General features: G+C 32.9%; 2 protein-coding genes and 1 pseudogene across 3 annotated transcripts; all 3 read right to left on the reverse strand.

The window, feature by feature from the left end:
* Positions 1 to 573: 573 nt before the first annotated feature.
* On the reverse strand, positions 574 to 6,961 carry LOC111318094 (putative UDP-3-O-acyl-N-acetylglucosamine deacetylase 1, mitochondrial). 2 transcript variants are annotated; one of them, XM_022920744.2, is made up of 8 exons: positions 6,496 to 6,961; positions 6,120 to 6,286; positions 5,726 to 6,034; positions 5,015 to 5,221; positions 4,015 to 4,113; positions 2,708 to 2,772; positions 1,871 to 2,015; positions 574 to 1,070 (listed from the first exon to the last, which is right to left on the reverse strand). In XM_022920744.2, the coding sequence occupies exons 2-8, from the start codon at positions 6,177 to 6,179 to the stop codon at positions 1,017 to 1,019; spliced, it is 939 nt and encodes a 312-aa protein (XP_022776479.2). In that variant the 5' UTR covers positions 6,180 to 6,286; positions 6,496 to 6,961; the 3' UTR covers positions 574 to 1,016. The 2 variants fall into 2 exon arrangements, with proteins under 2 accessions (XP_022776479.2, XP_089610564.1); XM_089754438.1 differs by lacking the exon at positions 1,871 to 2,015 and having other exon boundaries at positions 697 to 1,070; positions 6,496 to 6,635.
* Positions 6,962 to 7,343: 382 nt separating this feature from the next.
* LOC111318095 (uncharacterized) lies at positions 7,344 to 7,981 on the reverse strand (annotated as a pseudogene).
* A 1,387-nt stretch (positions 7,982 to 9,368) lies between these two features.
* CPSF73-II (cleavage and polyadenylation specificity factor 73 kDa subunit-II) lies at positions 9,369 to 20,560 on the reverse strand. The gene is made up of 14 exons (XM_022920739.2): positions 20,543 to 20,560; positions 20,145 to 20,264; positions 19,866 to 20,043; positions 19,683 to 19,755; positions 19,477 to 19,591; positions 18,618 to 18,691; positions 17,586 to 17,722; positions 16,640 to 16,703; positions 15,222 to 15,287; positions 14,353 to 14,422; positions 12,882 to 12,986; positions 11,816 to 11,957; positions 11,139 to 11,235; positions 9,369 to 10,281 (listed from the first exon to the last, which is right to left on the reverse strand). Exons 2-14 carry the CDS (start codon positions 20,167 to 20,169, stop codon positions 9,475 to 9,477), a joined length of 1,953 nt encoding a protein of 650 aa, XP_022776474.2. The 5' UTR covers positions 20,170 to 20,264; positions 20,543 to 20,560; the 3' UTR covers positions 9,369 to 9,474.
* Between the last annotated feature and the right edge of the window lie 692 nt (positions 20,561 to 21,252).

Genomic DNA, 21,252 nt, shown 5'->3' on the forward strand with positions numbered 1-21,252 from the left:
TATTAAATTAATATCTTAAATCAAATATTAAATAATAATTTTATTAATATAAATACATATAAATAGATATAAAACTAAATAAACAACAAAAATATATTATATATACCTAACCAAGTTAGAAATTGTTTAAAATTTAATTTTGACTCGACTCAAAATTTAATTTTAAAAAATAAAACCTCGTATCGAGACGGAAATAAGTAAATTTACCAGCTTCAATTCAAATTTTAAATCCAGATATAACTGCTCCAATAACATATGTAAGTTAGTTTTCAATTATTAGATCACGCATGCGGAATATAAAACACCAAATTGACAACAATAATATAACATACCTGTTCAGGCTGTTAAGATTTACAACCTAAGGCCAAGATAAATTCATAAATTCATAAATTAAAATTAAATTAAATCTTCCTTTTCACTCTCCTCCTTTAAATGACTCTCAGTGGTTAGAATCCTTATGTTAAAAATGAAGAACCTTAACTATATTTATATAAAACCCTAATAACGCCTCGTCAAGGCTTTTATCGGGTTAAGACTTACAGATACTATCTAACCACATTGCTCCAAATAATATGCGCAAAACTCATAATTAAACCAATCACTTTAATTTAATTGTGCGGACCCGTAGGTTTCTCTTAAAACTAAATCTATCAACTTGTTTTATAAGCCAAAATTTCAATTAATGATAGGCCACAATTCCGGAAATTCTAACATTTCACATGTAAGTGAAAAAAGGAATCATAACTCGGGAGTTGAGTTTCAGTTCCACAGCAAGGACTCATCAAAACTGTAATCAGCCCTGATCCTGAAACTGAGCACTTCTTAACCTTTTTCCTCTACTAACAGAATCCATCCTCAATTAACTTCCCCTCCAAATTCTCCCATCCGTTTCACATGCTTAAAGGATCATTAGCATCAGCACTGTACATAACAAAGTGTTGCAGACGTCTAAGCCACACATTTCTAACCTTTGATATGCAACGAGAGAAATTCTGAAGAGGTTGATTATATGCTGCTTAAATGATTCCTGATAGCCGGCGTACAAAATCAGCATGTAGTGAATGGCCACCCTGTATCATGTTCGAAGTTGAAAAGTCAATTGAATGGTTTAAAGCTGCTGTGAAAAGGAAAATTTACTGATAATATCAAAACCATTACACCCGAGGTACAACATATTACACCAACCACCAGCGAAATAATAAGGCTAACCCACACAAGAGTAAACTCAGAAGGATGACAAACAATAAATTCAAAATAGAAATGTTTTTACCAATACCACATATAGATGAAGATTTCACTGACTACCGAATATTTTGACTAAAATTTAGTTTTTGTTACGAACTAACAAGGATATGAATAAAAGATATAGGCGTAAGATCTTAAAAATTTAATATCAAGTGACCAAGCAAATAAGCAGCATAAAATGTGCATTTCCCTGCACCTATCTCTAGATAAGTCTATGGTTAGTCCAGGCCGAGGTATTCAAGCTACATGTTTCCAGGAATCACAACAGAATGCCAACATTAATCCGTAAGTATAATCCAGTTCAACATATTGGCAGTCTACAGCTAATTAGAAGAAATGCCAGTGAATGTTTACAAGTATTGACTTCCAGTTCAGAAAGTTCAGCGCACATATTCAAGCACACACATCCTTACACATTCTACGAAACAAACAACAATAATTTTGATGCACTAGATTCTAATATCTGAACTATGGCATAAAACTAAATGTCTGGAGATTGCAGATTCGCCTTGCACATGGCAAATGATCTTTAACCACTTTTTACTTGGAAGAATCTCTTATCAATAATAAAAAGATCATAAATGCCAAAACAAGAGGAGAAAAACGGGCAAGCACAAACACTTACCTTGAAAGACACTACATGTGCCACAGGAAATCCTTGACTACCAGACCGTGCAAAGAGGGAAAGGTCACCTATAAGATCTAAGACCTTGTGGCGACAAGGTTCATCATGGAAACGAAGTGGTGGGTTCAACCATCCTTTACTGGCACTGCAGAATTAAAAGTGTACTAAGTATTCCGTTCAACAGAATTAAGATCAACTAATTATTGGTTTCTAACATTCGACCGCATGCAAGTCATGTCAAGAAGACAAGAAAATTATTGACGTTTTAACAATTTGTCAGGATCTTCCTCTGTTCAAATGTGAGCCTGATAAGATATCTGAGACAGCTCAATGTTTTTCAAGCAACCATTCATTAGTCAAGTGTAAAAAAGAATAAGGTTGCTTCTGTATAGCTCAATGATCCACATATGGAAAACAAAAACCAAATTAAATCCATGTTGCTTACCATACATCAGATTGTATTCAACCAAGAACTAGCAGCATGCGGTGTTCCATCCTATTTATTTGTATGGTAATGACATAATTACTTGGCCACTCACAAAATCCACTTGCTTAACTTCATCATGTTTCACAATTAAAAGGTGAAACTATTAAAAATACAAAGCTAAATACAAAAATTTCACAAGTTGCAGCATTGTTGTTTTTATACAGATTGTATGAGGTTCACCATAAAAATTACAACCTAACCTGTATTTCTCATAGATTGTTCAGGAAGCAAACAAGTTTGTTGTATTGTCTAGTGAGCAACTTTCTGTCGGGTTATCTTTGTGTAAATGACATTACATACAGGGATAAGGTGATCAGCCAACCTGATCTAAATTTAGCATTGCATCTCACCTACATACAATGGCATTGTCTAGTGAGCCCCCTTTAATGAGTCCTGCATTGCGCATACGTTCCACCTGAAAGGATTTTACATAGATTTAGCCTTAGCAACATATAAACAATAATAAGCTATTTAAATTATGTTTTACAAGACATGCTAGGGAAAGGAATGAGCTAGCTGACAACAAACTGCCTGACATGGTAAAGAAAACCATAATCCAGTAGAAAATTTCTTTCAGTTCAGTCAAAGCAGCAGCACAACATCAATGTGACACCCCCTCTGTGCCAAAATAAAAAATTGGCCCTCTTTGCACGCCATTAGTTTTTCAAAAGTTGATGTCATTTCTTCTATTTCTTGAAGTCAAAACCCATTATTAGTTTTCCAACATTACTCCTAAACCAGTATACAACAACTTCTTTCTTCAAATTTCTGCAACTTCAATGCTTTTACTATCAAGGACAGTTTTGAATGAAAATCCCAATTCGCGAAGCTAATGCTGCTACTCCAGATCCATTTTAGAAGAGAGCGGCAAGTTACTAATTTGTTCTCCTTTCCTTATTTTCATCCCAAGAAAAACAGTAACCCACAAGGAGTTGACAATTGGGTATTAAACCGGACAGCAATATGGTATGGATGGATTACTCCAAGGTTGGTCAAGCTCAGCACAGCAATCCTAGTTCATTAATTTAAAAAAGTTTCCAAATGGAATGCCCTGGAAATCATATTAATCATGACATATAAAAAGTCTATGTTTCTCATGGCATACAGAAAAGTAGCATGCTGACATACAAAAATGCTTGGGAAACAAGCATCAAGTGCAGCAATATAACATCATTATGTGATTGGTTTTATCTTATCCAATGGGGCACATAGTTGTTCATAAGCAAGAGGGAATAAGTTCTGAACATGTTGCCACATTACCTTCCAGATGAGTTGCATAAAATGAGATGAAGGTGTCACCCACTCTTTATGGAAAATTCAAAAGGCTACTTCATACAGATAAAAGTCCAATAGAAGTTTACAAGTTGCACTCACTTTTCTATCAAATTACTAGGCAACTACAGAAAAGCTTGTCGATTCCTAGCCTTAGATGTGTGAAGGGAAATTTTTGATTGATAAAAGGAAACTTCATTAAGTGGCTTAAAATCACTCTTAATATAAATCAACTGATGTGCATCAAATAGAACCTTTCAAAATTAATGCAAGAAAAGACTTAATTTGTTTTTTCCATTGTAATAGCAATGTTGCTAAACATTTGAGGCACATTAGATTATATAACTAAACAATAAACAGAAGATTGGAAGAAGTTTGAATTAACCTCCTCATAAATGCAGAAAGTTCTTGAACAAGCTATTTGCTTTTCATAGGAGTCATCTAAAGCAGCTGAAGAAAACCATTGGCATCCAATTGCAGGCACCTGCAACCATAGAAAGTTAAAAAGGTATTTGAGCATAAGACAATACTAAATGATATGTAAATTTTATTTTTCCACATGGAACAAAAACAGTCCAGATAAATTATGTATAAGAATCAACACCTAACAATAAAGCTGAAACAGAGGTGTAAACACAAACAAAGGATCAAGGTAAAAAATTCACTCAAGCAAACCTGTCAATCCAAACTACTACAGTGGATCTAGGGATACAAGCTCCATTAAACCTTATTTGTGTCTATTTATTAAGCTTAATGGATATTTTTTAACAGGCTTTTTAGGATCATGTATTCTAAGCTCATTAAAACAAGCCAAGTTTGTGCAAAGGTAGGTGTGACTTTCTTAGGCTGGTGATCAAACTCCATGTGCCAGAAGGGTGATGAATATTATTCTTTTTCACCATCTGGTTGGTATGTAGTCCCTCGTTAGGGCCAGGATATAAATGCTTGAAAGCAATATTATTTTGCTTTCTTAGAGTAGCAAGTAATTTATAAAGCTCAGTTATTTAAATCATCTTCACAATCGTACTTAATTCATTTTAACATATTTATGATGTAGATGCTTCTTGAACTTGAAAAATTCCACAATGATAGAAATTTAATACAATCCAATACACCAACAGACACCACTTACTTCAATACACTTGAAAAATTCCATAATGATAGAAATTTAATTCAATCCAATGAACCAACAGACACCACTTATTTCAATACACACGAGCAAGCATAAAAGCAGTGATGCACATATCTTAGACAAGTAAACTCAGAAAATAATGCGAAATTAATTTTTTTTTTTTCTGAAACAGAGTAAAAAAGATAAAAAAAGGAAAATTCCCATTTTGAAGACAATGTTGTTAACAATCAACATAGAGAACACCAGAGCTTACCTTTGGAAAGTCAATTCCACAAGTTATGCGAACCATTCGAGAAGGGAATGCAACCAAAAAAGAATCATCCCTCGAAACATGCAGTGGTTCATTCAAATATGGTGCCAGTTTCTCAGCATTGTTCCCACACCGATCCAAGGCCTCTTTTCTGCCAACTTGTTCTATTGCCTCTACCCATGCACTTGCTGACCCATCAAAAATAGGAACCTGTGTTAGTTAACATTCCCATGTCATCACCTTCCATAAAATTGTATTAAAAAGGATTCATTAATAACATTATAATGTTTATGAATTATATGTTTTCATTAAACAGTTTTGAGTTCTCTATACAAATTCATTCAACATGTTTAAATCTCAAAAGTCATCCCTTAGGCCGGAATGCATATCTGTAGAAAAGACTTAGTTCCTAAAATATGGTCTTCATAAGTTTTGTTTGGTTGTTGCTTCGTTCTTTTTGCCAGCTCGAAAGTTGTTATAAAGTAAAAGAACAATTGACTGAAATGCAATACCAATTTGATTATCTTTGTTCAATATATAAGTAAAATCATGCTTTTTTATTATCCAAACTAAATTGCAAGTTTTAATATAGGCGAAGTTACTTTCTTTACATCCACAAAAAAGGGAAGAATGTGATAAAAGAAACAACCAAATGAATCATGAAAGTTTCAAATTTAGGCAAATTACATCAATTTTGATAATCAAAGCACCAACCTCAACCTCAGGATCCTTGGAATCGAAACTTTGAATCTCAATTCTACAATTATCGACGCCTTTAGCTTCCAAAGCCGAAAGCAAATGCTCAACGGTCCGAATCTTGTATCCGTCTTTGCAAAGCGTGGTACACAGCAGCGATTCTTGAACAAAATCGATGGATGCAGGAATTAATTTCGATTGAAACTCAAAGTACCTTCCTTCCCCCGCGAATCCCGGCCATATCTTTACCGTCGAAACCTTCCCAGAGTGAAGTGCTTTTCCCGTCAGCTCTATGCATCCCTCTAGGGTTTGTTGAAGCTTACCTGTCTGTGATCACAGTAGAAGTTACGAAATTGGAAATTAGATGAGGGATGTTGAGAGAGAGAGAGAGAGAGAGAGAGAGAGAAAGTACCGCTTTCCATGAGATGAGATTAGAGGACTTGAGGGAGTTAAAGGCGGCGGAGAGGCACATTTTCCGCGGCGGAATGGTACGAGGTTACACTTAAATTTACAAACAACCGACAAAAGAGATCGTTTTTGGGTTTTACTTTTCGTCGCGGTTGGAGGGATTTAGATGTTCTGAAAATATTAAAAAAAAAAACAATTTTCATAATCTCTTTTTCTTAAACAAAAAAATCAAACTATTGTTATCCAAGTTTCCCACTCGTTAAATTTTAAATTATTTACATTTACTAAATATTTAATAGAATTAATATTTAATTCCATAAAAAAAATATAATTAATTTAAATAATACGAGAGAAATATGACAAAAGGCCGATGAACCTACGCTTAGTGTCCTCCACCGATTTTTCGAGTCGGGGCTTAGGTAAGGAAGTCTAGCAGCTTAATTGAATTAGGCGCAAAATGCTTCAGTTATGCCGCTTGATCTTATCATCGCAGGGCCTCAACGCTTAGTTGAAAGACATTGTGCCTCCAAAAGAGATCTGAGCTCCCAACCTTAGAAGGAGGATTGCTTCTCTCATCAGCAGACGAATCCTTGGAAAAGGAAGATGAATTGCTGCTACACCAAAACTAAGCGCAAAAACCTAATCCAACTGACCTAGTGGATAAATCAATAATATAGAAACAAAAACAACAATTGGACCAAAGAATGCATTTGAATTATAAGCTCGCAATTGAACAGATCACGTAAATATAAATTTACGTAACATAAAACCTATTAATCCAAAAGCGCCATGGAGAGCAACAAATGTCCACAAACAGCGACGTAGCCAATGCTTCACCTAAGCAATACCCTTTGTTCTAATTTCTTCTAATTATATATATATATAAAAGAATGGGAATTGATAAAATATTTAACTGAATAAATTAAAGTTTTATATTTATTCATTTTAATTTTAAATTATCATTTTATATACTTTTATTAAAAATATGAATAAAATTTATTCAATTGATAAATGAAAATTCTAATTCCATTTAATGATTTCCAATAAAAATATTTTATTGTTTTAAATGTTAATAAGATTTATTCCAGTTACAAACAAGAATTACAATTACTATATAAAAGTAGAAAACAAAGAATTTAATATCAAGCATATCAACCAAATGGGAGACATACTTTTATTAAACTCAAACAAACAATATAAATCCACAAATAATCGTTACATTATTTGATTATTATTGGTGACGGTTTTAAAACTTTATTAAACAGAGTTAAAATATTTTAAAATATTGTCTCCATGTTAATTTATGTGATAATCCTCTAGATCCGTTGATAAAAATGTCATTTCATTTCTTCGGCCTCCTCTTCAAACGCTGTACCGGAAAACTCTTTGACAATCCCATGGGAGTCGTAGAAGTGATTTTGGTAGGATTAGTATGATCCGCAGAAATATCAGAAAGAGTAATCCAGATCATCATCTCCCTGCTTTTGACACCCGTCAACTTTCGCATCTGACGATCCTCAATAAACGCCGTAATCTCGGGACCATATGAGGAGACTCCAAGGTCCTTGAACCAATACTTGAAAGTCTTGTGCTGTTTCAGCCAGATGAAGCCTGTGGTCCGGTTGAACCCGACCTCGACGAGGTTGCTCAAAGGCATCAACCCTTAAGGCAGATGGAAGTGGTCGAGGAGCTCATTTGCTTGCAAAGAGCCGCTCCATGGTAGATCTCAACCCCTTCTCGGTGACTTGCTATTTGCTTTGATGCCATGTTCGTTGCTTGCTTCCTTGTGAGAATGCAAATTGTAACGATCCAAGTGTCCTTATATAGGCACTTTTGCCCTTTGAAGGGAAAGTGGTAGAATTTAAAACGGTGTAGTTTTGTGTTTATTTTTATTTTTTAATAAATTTTTCTTTTATATTTTAAAGTTTGTTTGTAAAGATTTGCACATTTCTTAGATATATTTTTCATTGTTTATATAGTATTATTATAAACAACAAATGAAATGCATATTATTATATTGAAATTAAAAGCATTTATTTATGCACACATTGATCAATTATATTCTGATACTAAAATAAAAAAAGATTTGTTGATGGAAATGATGATTTTGTTTTTATATAAAGAAAATAAATTATTTTCAAGCCTTTATCTTAACGATTAAAAATATTTGAAAAGATATCATAAATTTGATTTCGAATCAATTTTTTTTTATATTAAAATTTTATCCGCTTAATATAATAATAATAAAAAAAAGGAATTGAAGACTGCACACCGTGAACAGCATTAATTATAGTCTAAGCTTGCCAATTATTTGCGTGAGGGACATTGCTGGATTATGGAGAAAATAAAACAAAAGATATCAGTTGTTTGTTTATGTTATTTATATGTATATTTCACTATATTAAAAGAATTTTTTAATATAGGTTTTAGTATTTTTTATAAGATTAACTTAGTAAAATATAATTAATGAAGTGATTTTATTATTAAGATAATTTTATTATTATTATAATTATTTTTTTATTTGTTTACGACTAATCGTTCTTTCATCTTCCATTTTTCTTTACTCTAAAAAAAAAAAACGATAACAAACAATCATTTCATTCTATTAAATTTTAATTTCCAAAAACTTTCTGTTTCGAATTAAAATAATTAAATATTGAAGATTGCAAAAAGAATTAAAGTTACTTTGACAATGATATTGAAAATTCGTCTCCGAAAATAAAATATCGTTAACAAAATTTTGTTTACATGATTAAATAAATGAGTTAATCTTTTATTTCAGTCTTCTTTAATTCTCTTCTTTTTCTTCTTCTTGCATAAAAAATAAATAAACAAATTCTGTGAGAATTGAACAATTTTTTTAATTATTTATTGTAGCTTGTCTTTTGAGTAAGTAAAAAATAAATTTTAAATCAATTTGGGTAAAACCCACTGTTAAGATGACTCGTTGAAGCGCTTAGCACTGAATGAAAATGAGACTCTGACCTGCAAACAAAATGTTTTTTCAGCTTCCGAAGAAAAAATGAAATATGGAAAGAGCTATGAGTTTTGATATTGAAAAGGCCAGTGGCCGCTGAGTTTTTTAATCAATCAAGCATGGCCCAATCTTTTTTTACATTAATTGTTTAATTAAGTTGCCGGAATCAAATTTGAAAAAAAAAAAAAAAGGGTTGTGGGAAGCAAGCATAAATCCAAAGGAAAATATGAAAAATTTATGAGTAGCCTTTCTGGTTGACGTTTGGAAGAAGAGAAATTGAAAAAATCACAATAAAAACTTTTAAAATTCAAATATCACATTAAATACTTTAAAATAATTTTAAATAAGTACTAGCAACTATAAGTGCATCCGTAGAAGAACTTCAAGTCGTATGTGGAGTAGAACTTTTCATGATTGAAATGATTTTCCATGCAAGCTTTTCATCTGTCAATGACCAAGAGCAACACAAGAACACTGATTCAGAATCATTCTGAAGACTATGGGATAATCTATGAGGGCAACAGTTCTTCGAACAAATGGACACGCGGAATGATTCTACTTGAAGCTGTTCCCCCAAATCTAGGATGTTTGCATCAGAAAGTTCGTTTGATAGTTTCATTGATAATTGATTAATCAAAGTGCATTTGTCAAGATCACAGAGCAGAGTATCTGCAGATGGGAGTTCTTCGGTTCTGGTCTTCTGGAACCTTTCAGTATGCATTGGGAAACAATAAGCAAACTGAACCTCATGCTTTTTGTCTCCCAACATAAGCAGAAGCTCATCCTGGTGAATAACCTTTGCCTTTTTCCCTTTTTCCACTACTAAGATACCTTCAGCGACTCTTTCATCACTTACCTGCAGCCCTGAAGCGGCCTTTGAGTATTTTGAATCCAGATAAGATTTATCTACGGAACTATATGTTGAGAACTTGAAGTTTGGATTCAAGCAACTTCGGATAAATGTGTCAGAAGCATCTGCTTTCACATAGTGTGTTGAAGGAACGGTCACTGTTTCATTGTTAGCAGGACAGTAACACGGGATTCCGAGTTCAGACTGAATCCTTTCTTTAAGAGTAGCCATTTTAGGCTTCTCTCCATGTACAAGTATAGCATGCTTAGGGGAGAGAAACTTAACAAGATCCATAATTCCTTTGGCATCTGTATGAGGACTGAAAGATAGCTGATGAATCTGCAATACAAAATACATGCTCAGGGGTATTATAAAGCAGAATTTATTCGATGCAAATGTAGTTTGTCATTAAGATAAGCTAAATTTAAATGTAAGTTGAACCAATATGTTATCCTCCAATCAACAATCAGATACAACCATCATAAACTTGATGCAGAGGATATCAATAAACTTTGTGCAACCAAAACTAGAATATTACAATTACCAATCAGTGCCACCAATCTGTCTTAATGGATAAGAGAAAACCACATAGTCTTCAAGCCATTTGTAGATTTATGAAATCAAAGACTAATCATGTTTTGAAACAGTTAATCAGTTTGAAATATTGCCATAAAACAAGACATTCAAGAAAATAGGCAGTTCCCTTAACAGCATTTGTAAATGCAGATGACAGCTTTGCATGGTAATTTGGCATCAAATTAGCTGGTTCCCTGACAGGGGCCTAAATCACTCAAAAGTTCTACTCATATATATCCATATACATATTATTCACTTAATTAGGTCATAAGAAAAGTTTTATGCTCAGCTGCTTGGGAAAAGACTCCTTTTTGTTCACTTGCTGCTCTTGTTCTGTTTTGGTAACTATTTAGTTGAAGAGTTGCAAAAGGTAAAAAGGGAAGGAATCCCAAAACAAAGTTCAAATACATATAAATTTTTTCTTTTTTTATCAACGGAGGGGCTGAATTATATAATGCTAAGTCAATTATATTTCAAAAACAGAAACTTCTTCAGAATCAAAAGTTGAATGCAGTAAATCCCAGAAATCAAATAAGCTGGGAAAAGATGATATAAAAGTCCATAAGGTAAAAAAAAAAAAAAAAAAGAGAAATTTTAAGTTTTAGGGGATGAGCATCAACCTGACACCGCACATCAATTTGGGTGTCCTTGTCCAAATCAATTTTGGTGGGTTTACCTGACATTAACTTATGTCCTATTGTTCCAGCCACACAATACCTACAAAAGGAGAAAAATGAGATAATAGAAATTCAAACAAAAACATAATTCTAATATGCATAATGCCTCAGCAAGGAGCACTATGTGCATTCAAACATGGGTGGTAGACCAATATGAACAACCAAAGAGGCAAACCATTCTTTAATTATTATTCTTGTTAAATGAATTCCAGTAGTCAAATATGATATTCAAACTATTAATGCTTGACAAAAGGGATGAAAATAATTCTTATTCCGGTATACATTTAATAACATACAGATGAGTGAAATCAAAATTATTAAAAAGCTACGATCCTAGGCTTTTAATCTGCAGCAAATTATGCATGTCTATGAGTACTATAAATTCCAGAAATCCTATGAATGAAACAATAATGCAACTAACAAAGTCATTGGTTGCTTTTAATTATAAAAGTTTTGCAAGATTAGCAGGCATCATATCAAATAGTAGCAATAAAACCAGTGATTCTCAAAGAGTTGCTGTGGCATATATGTAAGATAATTTTTTCTTATGTTTCAACTCATAAACGTACGAGTAGCAAGCTTTTATTTATATGCCTGATACCATGTAACAAGGTTCATACCCAGGCAATGTGACAAGATTCATTTCAGAAGGCGCCCATTGCATAAAAACTTCAAGTGAAAACCCGCCAACAATCATACCAGGTGTTGCAAAGAGAACACAAGGTCCAGGAGCATTTATCAAAGAACGGTCAAAATTTCGAACTGCAACCATACAAGTGCAGAAGAGTAGCAGATGAAATATTATTATAGAAGAGATTTTTCCCCCTAAAATGTTGACCCTAATATGTTCATGCAAGTTGCTAAGCTGCTTCATTCTTCAGTGGGAAATTATAACATTAAAACAATTAAATATGATAAAATGTGTTACCAAAGAATTAGCTCAAGCAACTATCACTTTCCCTGATTTATGCTAGTCTTCAATACATCTAAGGAACTTTTAACATCGCCAGCTTCTCTGATTTTTCCTCTTCAATTTAAGTATTTTGAAAGGGAAACAAACTGCTCATTCCAATTAAGATTTTGCTATCTTGAAAACTAACAGCATTATTGACCTCTTTCTTTTATTTTCTCCTCCTTGACAAAGAAATGGGAGAAGGAAACAATTGGTTTGAAGAAGTTTAGTTTACTTTAGACACGGTACTATGACAGAAACTAAACAAAATAGGTTGAAATGTCTTCAATAATATTCCAACTATTCCAATAATTAGCTTTCTTTACACACAATAGTTATCCGAATATGCAGGATAGAAAGACTATGAATTAAAATATTTTTAGACTATGAATTGTTACTTTGTTATACTTTATGTTATTTCAACATTTGATAGCTTTTAGACTATGAATTGTTGAGCTGATTATTGAGTGATGAGATTTCCCTCACTCTTGGTTCTCTCTAGTTTTTCTCTTTCTTTTAATTCTCTTTTCGCCCCTAATTTCCTCTACTTCTCCTTAGTACTACTATTTCTTCCCTTCTCCTCATATCTATGTTTTGTCCCCAATTGTCTCCCCTTTCCACATCAATTACCCTGCTGTAGATAGAGACTGTCTAAAAAAACCCTTAGCAATGGCAGGAATAAGGAAATAAGTAGCTGCTGCAGTCATTAATCATTATTTCAGAAAGCATAGTACCATTTTTAAAATCAAATGCATTATGCGTGGCATATGTCTCCTTAATCTTCTGGCTGGTCCAGTTAATAAGCATTTTATAATACATATTGGCTTGAATGGTCAAACCTGAAAATTGATAAATCCAACTCATCAGCAGAAGTCACTATCTACCAATTAACTCAGATAAAGCTATGAATGAAGACAATGTCAAAAACATTAGAGAAATTGATACATTTCCACCATTGAGAATATTGGACCAAATTTCTGCAAAAACACGTTAAAGATGATTCAGGTTGAAAATGATTCCTAGATGCATGCATGCCAGACAATTTTAAGCAAACAAAATAAGTTGACATGGATATTCCTTGCCATGGACTAACACACTCGCAATCACCCCACCTGTCTGTTAAACAGGCAATGAAGATACCAGCCAGAAATACACACACATACACAACAAGCTTAGGAAATTCCTTTCAGTCAAGAGTCTCCAAACTTCTCAAGACAATCCTACCATTAGACAGGTGACCATTCACTGTTCAAAGTGTGGCATCCGTATTTGTTGATGAGAAGACAAATAAAGCATAAGCAAATTATGTGAGAACTTGAAGTGAGAATAAATTTAAGAGAAGTAATCTGTTAAAGTCAACTAAAAAAGGAATTAATAAATTTTAGTAGATTAAAAGAGTTGACACAAGAACAGAGGTACAAAGAGAGATTGCTATGACAAAGGTGATATGCAAACCATCAACATTGAAGCGAAAACAACAGAAATTAGAAAATGGTCTTGTTATAATATGGGCTTCCCTCTTAAATATAAAGAGAAATCAATAACAAGGTATCTCTAAGAAATTAACATAGATCAGCTTGGAAACTGAAAGAAAATGGAAGTTGCAATGTGCAGATAGCCATCAAACACATGGTCCTAGCCAGGATAGAAATAATATACACTTAAGTCTTATAGTTTTTCATTTGATTTTGGTGTCTTACCATCCTCTAGTAACCTCATCTAGGGTTAGCCAGCTTCTTCAATCAAAAGTAAAAAGGAAAATAAGGTGGATAGTACCGAATTCAGCCCTTGAAAATGAAAAGAATGGAGAAACTTTTTTTTCAAGTGTAAAGAAGAACAATGCAGATAGGAAAATTGCAGAATAGCTTGATCACAAAAATTTTTTCAAATATTTGTAAGTGTTAAAGTTCAATCTAACACATATTCATTAGTTACTGTAATTTATAAAAATTAAAAGAGAGAGATGTTTATCAACAGCACTGCCAGCAGCTGACTTTGATTATACCTTGGGAAAAAAGTTATTCACAAACCAAAGATAAAATATGAGATATGTAGTTAGCAACAAGTAGTTAATCTTCAAAATTCACAAATCACCATAATTTAGACAGAACAAATTTAAGATTCTAATGCCATATAAGAAGACTAAAAAAGAAAAAGAAGAAAACACCTATTATGTAAAAGTTAAACACAAAAGATTGATCAAACCTGCTGAGAAGTAGATAGGAACTTTTAGATTCATGCGCTCCCAGTAATCTTCCAATAATATACAAAGTTCCTAAGTGATAATCATATGGAATTAGATATTATCAAGTTGTATAATACCAGAACACTCAAAATGAAGGCATCTATAACCAGTCAACAGCATTACCATTAAGGAAAAAAAATTACCAATAGCCCAAAGCAACTTGAATTTGGAATACTAAATTTATTTTTGGATAAAGTTTGAAGTACTAAAATTAGATCATGAAACTAAAGTAATAAATGCCAAAAGAAATAAAATTGTAGAAATTTGAAACATGTCTGTAGAGATGTACATATGTGTGTGTGTGTGTGTGTGAGTGCATACAACAAACAAAAATGCAAACCACCACCCTATTTTCCCCAAAAGAAAAGGAATAGAACTAGAATGTAACTATGATGAAAGAGACTTAATGTGTGAAGGATAACCAATTGTGTAAATTTTATCCATAAAATCAAAAAAACATAGTAAGCAAAGAGCACAAGAGATAAACAATAACATGAAAAGTTTTTTAAACAAGAGATTTAGGACATTAAAAACTGGACTTATTTTAAATTACTTTAGTTTAACATATTCAGCATACAAATCACCCTCCCCCCAAAACAAGTCGTATCATCATTTATGATAGACTTTTTGTTGGCCAGTCATTTATGATTCTTGAATGTCATAAAAAAATTATCAATGAATCAAGTGAAAGCTTAAAAGGGAAGCTATCCTGTTAAGCAGATACAAGCCACGTATTACCATTAATAACTGCAAACAAGTCATAACTACTCAAAATAAATAAATAAATAAATATATATATATACTACTTTAAAAAAAATAACATTAATACCTGAGCTCTTCCCAGAGCAAAAGTAGGAATAAGCACCTTTCCTCCAGCAGCAACGCAAGTATGAACCTGCAGCGAAACACCACACCCCCCCCCCCCCCAAAAAAAAAAAAAAAAAGAAGAATCATCAACATAGTGTGTAACTTTAAAATAAAAAGCAGAAACATGGACCAAATATGTTCATCCATGCAAATTGGAAGAGGTACTAAAACAAGGTCAATACCAAAAGGCAAACATATAGAATGTCCATAAAAATCATGGGCAGGTCAACTTAAATCATCAGACTTTAACATTTTTCTCTCCCTAGTCCACAAACAAAGCTTTTAGAATAATTTTGATCATGTACTTCAAAGACCAACTAAACAAATCATCTAACCTCCAGTTTACAATATCTTCACCTAAGCTGATTCTTCAAGTGAAGTAATAATGCATCAAAGAGCAGTCAATTACCTATTTGCTATCCTCTGGAATTAAGCAACTAACACCATTGTATTCACAACTCAATAACTTCCTGCCCCCAATTGCTGCCCCCACCCCTCTTCCCTCAAAATAGGAACAATGAAAAAAAAATAAGTAAATACTATCAAAATAACAAAGAAGATGATGCAAGATAAGACATAGAAGCCAACTCCATGTGGAATCCTCTAATTATAGTGGTTACAAAGAGCAAGAAGCCACAATGTACAAGAGAAAAATTAATTTTCACTCCTCACTAATCAACAAAAAGTTTGAAGATCTGCTCCTGTTAACTTCAATGAGTATTAAAAGAGGCCTAGTGGAACCAAGTACTACACACATTATTTCGGATGCACATCTGAAAGAGTGCTCATGAAAGTTTTGAACGCTCAGGATAGTTATGAAAAAAAAATAAAACAAATAAAACAAATTAGAAAATAACTGACCAGATTATGTTTATAACCAAAGTAATTAGATATCTAGTTGAATTCTTATTGTTAAATCTTTTATTGGGTAAAATTATGCAACCAAATTATATAAAGGAAACCATCTAAGCATTTTCTTTTAACTAAATGACCCAAAAAATGTGGAAAGTGTTATGAGGGAGATGAAGAAATTACCATGATAAGAGTTAGAAGTTAGAAATAATGAATAAAAGATATCAATCCTTACAACAAGAAACTGCTTGCACAGAAACACATGATCAAATTAATATAACTCTTCCAGCCAAAATTATAATATTCTGAATGCTTAGCTAAGTCTTTCTAATAAGATGATTTGCACATCATATAGTCAAAATCACATGAAAGAATGGCAGCTTCCTGCAAATTTTGTTACCCATTTCCCTGTTTAAACTAGTTAACATGGTGCAGGAAAAAAATTTAACAAGGGTCACTTAAGTGGAGAAATGGGAACAAAAAGTAGACAAAAAATTGCCTGAAATGCAGAGAGTGGTGTATACATACAGCTTTAAGAAACTCCCTCTCTCGGCCATATCTTGAATCGCGTATGGTTGTTGCATAAGTCGACCTGTTATAGGAGTATTATCATGAAATTTTTATCAAATTTTGCTCAAACTAAACTTTCTATGACCTGGCATTCAATTACATGTTTGCAATGCAAAGGTTTCATAACATTATGAGTAAGCAACACAAGTCAAATTGAAGGGGGAGAGAACATAACAGAAGGTGGTATGACAATACATTTTGAATTTTAAATATAGTTTAAACACTAGTTCCAAATTTTGATATCAATATACAAAGCAATTGGATAATTTTGTATTGCAAAGACAATGACTAAAGAAATAGACGATAAGAGAAGAAATCACAGGTTCAAAACACCATAATTACAGCAAGAGCTAAAACAAGCATCAACAAACAAATTGGAAGATGGAGAGCAAGAAAGAGAAACACATGACTTCAATATTTCTCCTTTGCCTCAGCGAGACAAGGGTTTTCTGTGATTTTTGCATGAGCTTAACACATTAAGGGGGGGGGGGGGGGGGGGAACTTATGTCTCTCAGTTGTCCTGCTTAGGAAGGAACTAAAAAGAAATGAAGTTTCCAGCCGTCCTGACCATCAATGGCCATCCTTTAAATCTCACAAACCAGAAGTAGACAAACAAGATTGTAACAGTACAAAAATAGTTGATTACTGATTACAAGTTTCATAAGGCCTGATCCATATCTCAAAATTTTATGGAGAATTTTAAATTGATCTTTAGATAGTTTTCACAATGGCAATTAAAAGGAAAAAAAAGCTTGAGAAAAATTATAAAAGATTAAAATTTGTGAGTAAATAGTAAGAAATTCAGGAGAACCAAATATAACTTACTATAAATATTTGCACACTACACATAAACTATTCTAAGAGAGGAATGACTATATATGTGCATATATGTATAATTTCATACTCTGTTATAACTAGGTCCAACTGTAGTCTATCAATCTGAGCTGCCCCAAGATGTCTATCTGGTGTCATATTATAATCTCCTGTGTACACCATAGCAGCATCTCCCACCTTTGCATAAAACATTGCTGCCCCAATAACCTTGGAAACACCAAAGAGAATGAACCGCTTAGATAGAAATTACTGACTGCATTCTCAGTAAAGAATGATAGAGAACTTAAAAAAGGAAGATTTAACAATGGAACGATGTCAGAATATTCTCACAATGTAGGCTACATGGACTTTTCAAGTGTCCTGAGCTTGCAGCTTAGATGCCAAAGCTTCCAGAAAGGTGTAAATATATCTTACTTGTAAAATGCATCTAAAAAGTTTATTAAGTAAAGAAGATACCAAGTTCCCTTGTTCACCATGAGTTCTCATTTAGTATTTAAATTTATCTTTGGTTTCATTAATATGTAAAGTTTGGTTATAGTTCATGATGCTCTGCAATTTTATGTGGTGGGATTGAACCATTCAATGCCAAGACTCCCCAAGTCAAGGCCAGATTTACTACTTGGTCTTAGATTGCTCCTCTCAAACTAAATGCTCTAAAGATTTGCATTGATTCACTCATATGAGTCCCCATACAACCAACAATATAATTACCTCAAGGAACCAAGACAGCAACCCCATCAATATTCATGATTCACAAAGTTTCTTCCACGCAACCATGCCACCTCAAAATAACAACCTACTGTCATGCAATTCATATTTCAGACATCATTGTTCAGTCTAATAGGCTATGATTTAGCTAAAGCACTCAAGGATTTTAACTCAACCAGTGCTCCAACATTATTCAATCAATTCCTCTACAACTTCTGCAGATTAAAGAGCTAGCTAGCTCTGTCAAAGCAGATGAAGTTTAACAAATATCCACAGCCAATCTGCAATGATAAATGTACACCTCATATACCAAAGGATCACATATGCATGTGCTACAAATGTGAGATAAGACTCAGAAAAGGAGATGTTTTAGAACTGAATTTAAGATGCTTACATGTCCTGCATAGTAGGCACGGATTTGAAGATCTTTATCAACCTGCACAGTCTGCTTCAAATCCACTGGTATAACTGCAATAAGGTGTCAAATCAGAATAAAAAGATTCAGACAGGACACTTCAAGCAATGAATGATACGTAGGAAGTTGGTCTTTCTTGCATAAATAGGCATCTTTTATCATGTAAGAAAATTACTAGATCACACATTAAGTAAGGAATCTTCACAATTCATTCCACTTGTTAGGCAATAGAAGGTTCAATTTTGAATAGAGAAACTCAAAGTTTACTTCAAATCAAATAATCTATCTGACAACAAGGTTCAATTAAACCAGTGCAGCAACCTACCACTTAGATAGAGCAAGCTAACAACGATCAGAGATAACTGGTGTAATGCTTCTCAAGGTGAAGTCCTGATGTCCAAAAATAACCTGATTTCATGCTTGAGTGCATCTCTGACAAGTTAATTTTCAGTTGTAGCTTGATACCAGGTACAGCATGCAGTATGCAATATCATTTGGATATATTCCTCAGCAAAATGATTGCTGAGAAGATTGGAGAGCATAAAATCTTGATTGGGGCTCCATATCCAATTTAGATCATAAGAAATATTTAGACAGAACCATATTCAAAAAATAGCAGGGTCGAGCAAATGATTCTTTTTACTGCTAATGACACAATTTTTAAAACGAATTGCAGGGGCAATGGTACTCCTAGACTATTAGGACAGTCTCTGAATTGCTACCTGATGGACCACAAAGACAAGCCAACCCAGCATATGCACATAAAACTACTCATAACAAACTTTTTAAATACTAAATATCTTCACAAAATGAGCAAGAGAAATGGACATTTGAGTACCTTTTTTCATGCATTCTGTGATATGATCAGAAGTAAATTGTTCGTCCTCACCCCTTCTATCCATATTCTTTCTGTAATCCTCTAACATCAAAGGAGCCAATGCTTTTGTCGGATACTGCCAATACAAGAAACATCAATAAGAAAAAATCAAAATATAATAACCCAAGTGGGTCATTTTATCAAACACATAAGGGAAGAGAAGTTACAGTCATGTAAATGGGACCCTTGTAACCGCAAACTTCAGTGAAGTAGGGAAGCGCTCCAATGTGATCCAAATGACTGCAAAAACAGTTCATCAAACAAAAAAAAAAAAAATCAACCAATCAGTAAGCTATCAACTAAAAGAAACAAAAGAAAAGCAATATACGAGTGAGTGAAGGAACGAATACAAGTGAGTAACGACGACACAAGTAAGAGCATTATCGAAATCTCCAGTATTTGAAATGAGAGAGAAATCTGGGTATCGACGAGAATCCGTGTAACCCATGTGCATCCCGCAGTCGAACATGATTCTCTTGCCGTTTATTGACACCACCACGCAGCTTTTCCCAACTTCTTGGCCTGCCCCTGAATATAAAACACGTCCATTTTGTCTGTCAAAAACAAAACCCTTCCAAGAGACTTCATGAAATGACAGAAAGGGTGGATGGCTTTTAGCAGCTAGTTACCGAGGACGAGGCTGTCAATGGCCATGATTGGGAGCTGTGTTTCGAATTCAAAGACTTCGGAGCCACTTGGTTGGCGCGCTTTTCTCTGATAGGGTTACCACTTACCAACTACTGATATAGCTGAAGATTTAAGTAAGATTTATTCAGGTGAAGATTGTGAAAATTTTTATGAAAAATAATTAAATAAAAATTAATATATTTTGGACATAAATCGAATTTATAAAATTTGAAAATTTTCATTGTTCAAATATTATTAATCAAATTTTGTAAATTTTAATCTTTTTATTAAACCCTATTAATTAATCAACAAAACTGTCAAATTGAAAGCAATCGTAATCGCAGTTCCTTGTCTGCTTTTGCAATTGAAAACAAATGTACCGCAATAAAAAATTTCTTACTTTATATCGCGCAGGGTATCAAATTTAACCTTTGCGATCAAATGCAGCTCAAAAGACTTGATTGCGAAAGTAAGTCCTAAAATTTGACGGTCAAATAAATAATCAAATGCAGCTCAATAATCCAGTTGATGTTGATTCATTCTATTGACATTCAATAAATTTAAATTTTAAATATAACTTTATTTGTACTAAAAAATTATTAATTTTGGCATTGCCACAAACGCAGCTCAATATGCTTCATTGCTCAAGCATTGCAAAAGTCGACCTATGTAAGGATTTAAATTAGATATTTATATATGTAAATTATTCAAATTTGATTCGATTAAAACTTAAATTCAATTCGATTATTATTAAATCAAACTCGAATTTAAATAATTCAATTCATTGATTAAACAGAATTCAAACATTATTATACTCGATTCTAATAATTCACAAACTTAATCAATTTTTATATTTAAATATATTTTTATTATTTTTATTATTTTAATTAATAAAATATTTCAAACTCAAGTTCGAATACAAATAATCCAACTTTTATCAAATATAAAAATCAAATTTATTTTTATATATTAATCGAACATAATCAAACGAATTCGAATAGCTTAATTTTTATCTCAAATTGAACTCGAATTAAAAAAATAAAACTTGATCAAATTCGAGTTGAGTTTTAAATTTTGAATCAAACTGTATCGACTTAAACTCGATCAATT

This window comes from Durio zibethinus, chromosome 2 (assembly GCF_047325235.1).
Source record: "Durio zibethinus cultivar Kanyao isolate XHJ-2024 chromosome 2, ASM4732523v1, whole genome shotgun sequence".
In the NCBI taxonomy this organism is placed as follows: domain Eukaryota; kingdom Viridiplantae; phylum Streptophyta; class Magnoliopsida; order Malvales; family Malvaceae; genus Durio; species Durio zibethinus.

What these genes read in the sequence shown, in the direction of transcription:
- CPSF73-II (XM_022920739.2), bottom strand. Translation starts at nt 20,169, where the DNA reads ATGGCCATTGACAGCCTCGTCCTCG. An exon ending in GTGCCTACTATGCAGGACAT is followed by an intron (nt 17,723 to 18,617) that starts GTAAGCATCTTA and finishes GGTGTTTCCAAG; the next exon opens with GTTATTGGGGCAGCAATGTT. An exon ending in TCCTATCTACTTCTCAGCAG is followed by an intron (nt 12,987 to 14,352) that starts GTTTGATCAATC and finishes ATCAATTTTCAG; the next exon opens with GTTTGACCATTCAAGCCAAT.
- LOC111318094 (XM_022920744.2), bottom strand. Translation starts at nt 6,179, where the DNA reads ATGTGCCTCTCCGCCGCCTTTAACTCCCTCAAGTCCTCTAATCTCATC. An exon ending in GTGGAATTGACTTTCCAAAG is followed by an intron (nt 4,114 to 5,014) that starts GTAAGCTCTGGT and finishes CTATGGTTGCAG; the next exon opens with GTGCCTGCAATTGGATGCCA. An exon ending in CTTTCTGCATTTATGAGGAG is followed by an intron (nt 2,773 to 4,014) that starts GTTAATTCAAAC and finishes AAATCCTTTCAG; the next exon opens with GTGGAACGTATGCGCAATGC.